General features: G+C 44.2%; 1 protein-coding gene across 1 annotated transcript in view; it reads right to left on the bottom strand.

The window, feature by feature from the left end:
- Positions 1-1,744: 1,744 nt before the first annotated feature.
- Positions 1,745-2,137, bottom strand: part of LOC103481332 (supervillin-like) — a 29,978-nt gene continuing 29,585 nt past the window's right edge. Inside the window, exon 6 of the mRNA XM_008436731.2 lies at positions 1,745-2,129. Coding sequence (XP_008434953.1) covers positions 1,745-2,129 — 385 coding nt within the window. The remainder of the gene's footprint in view (positions 2,130-2,137) is intronic.

The raw sequence follows: 2,137 nt of genomic DNA, 5'->3' as shown, positions 1-2,137 counted from the left end.
TGAAGGTGCAGACTGGCTGAGCGGACTGGGAGGGGGCGACGCATCTCTGTTCTTGCTGGGTGGAGAAGCTCTGTCTGAGAGGAAACTGAAARGCTGCAGCAGGGGAAGAAGAAGAGACACGATTTAACTGTCAGAACAACATAAATTTCGTTTCGCCTGGGGACGATAACTCTGTAAGACGACAAGTTTCAACAGTTTGTCTTTCTGTATATTCCACAAAACACTGAAAACCCCAAAGTTTGTTTTGCGGCTCTGAGCCAGCTCCTGCCTTTGCTCGATTTCTCACCCATTTGTTGCCATTTTGTCCTTTCCTGCTTCCATTCAGCACATGTAAACAAGCCAATTTATTAAAAAGAAATGACAATGTTTTCAAAAACTTACTTTTATYATTTTTTGTTTTAAAGGACTGCAAAAGCTTAATGTTTGTTAATAAAATCTGTAATACAACTGAAAAAAATAATACAATTTCAGACTTCCCTTTTGAATAAAATCAAACATTTTGCAATCTAACAGCGAACAGATGTTACATGAAATAAAGCTGCAAGGCTGAGGCATCTAAAAATATCCAACGCTTTAAAGCTGTGATCAAGAATTTAAGACTGCAACACCAAGTAACGTATGCAGTGTGAGCTCAGTATGTTATCACTTAGGAGAGCCGACAGCAGCTGGAACAGTCCCCACGCATTGTACGGACGGGCCAAAGGTTGGGAGGGCGTGCTGATTTAGGAGGAGAAGCAGATTGTGAGAGCAGGCTGGGTGTGACAGTGTAATGCTAACCTGGTGGTCTTCTTTAATAAATACTGGAGCGCAGAGTGCGGCTGTGTGTGTGTGTGTGTGTGTGTGTGTGGAGCTAAAATCATCACCTGTGGGAATTGGTTTAAGATTTGGGCAAAGTATTGACATTATGTCTGCTTATGGAAAAGAACAAGTGAGGATCTGTGTTGTAACTCTACATTAAGAGWAKGAATTATAAACTGAAAGTTGACTTCCAAAGAAAGAAAGAAAGRAAAAAAKAAAAAAGGAATCTAAACTAAACCAGGCCTTAAAAACGCCCAGCCAAACTTCAAGGTGCGTAAGGGTTTAGGAATTGGCTTGCATGAGGTCTTTTTCAGTGCAGGAAAATACAATCCATCCAAACACAACCCACAGAGATCCCTTTAATACTGTAGCTGAGTTCATAGATTTATGAAAATGCGATCCAATTCTTAAGCAAATGTTTTAGCTTTAGAGCTGCACAATACATCAAATTTCACATTAAAACTGACCTGCTTCTGCTCGGTAGTTACAGTNTTGAAGTGAACTTTGGTGCGTATGTGAATGCAAGCGTACCGGAGACCGAACTACAGCGCAGAGTATTCTGGGTAAATACAAACAAAGCATGTCCAAGGTCTTTTACCGACGACAGAAGAAAAATCCTACAACCACTAAAATCTGACAATACTCCAATACTCCATTGTTGTCTACACACTGCGAAGGAGTGAGTTGTGCTCATGTRTACACATGAGCACAACCTCAGAAAACCTTCTGAGGTTTTCGTGTCATTTYCTTCAACAACAGGATGCAGCGCCACCAGAGGCGAGGGGGGGAACAAGTTGGGGTTGGATTGTTTGACACAATGCAGTGAGAAAATGAACCACACCAGCTGAAAATGTAACAAATATTAAAGTTTTTGTCCCGAATCTAAACTATTCTACCAGAATATCAGGTGTTTTATTTGCTGGCATTTCCCTGTTTGATTCCATCACTATGTGCGCGTCTGTGCGTATCCTGACCTGTGTTTCAGCGCGGAGCCTTGACTCTGATCAAAGCTGCTCTCCAGCTCGTCGACGTCCTCGGACACGGTCGACGTGGTCTCCAGGCTCTCATCGGGCGACGGACTCCGCATCTCCTCAAAGCTCTCTCTGCTGCTGGTGCTGCCACCGCTGTTCTTCTCCTCTCGGTGCACGCTAAAGCTGCCACCGTCCGGGATGTCATCAGCTGGTGAGTCGTCCTCTTTATCGCTCTCCCTGCTGACCTCTTCCTCAACATATTCCTCTTCTTCCACTTCGTCATCCTTTTCCTCCTCACTCTCAGGGTGGCTCAAGGTGACGCTGGTTTGCCGGGAAGGCATCCCGGTCGACATGCCTTCGCTGTGGTC

Source organism: Poecilia reticulata, linkage group LG19 (assembly GCF_000633615.1).
Source record: "Poecilia reticulata strain Guanapo linkage group LG19, Guppy_female_1.0+MT, whole genome shotgun sequence".
NCBI classification, from domain to species: domain Eukaryota; kingdom Metazoa; phylum Chordata; class Actinopteri; order Cyprinodontiformes; family Poeciliidae; genus Poecilia; species Poecilia reticulata.
The sequence above is the reverse complement of the archived record's forward strand: the minus strand, read 5'-3'. Positions and strand labels throughout refer to the sequence as shown.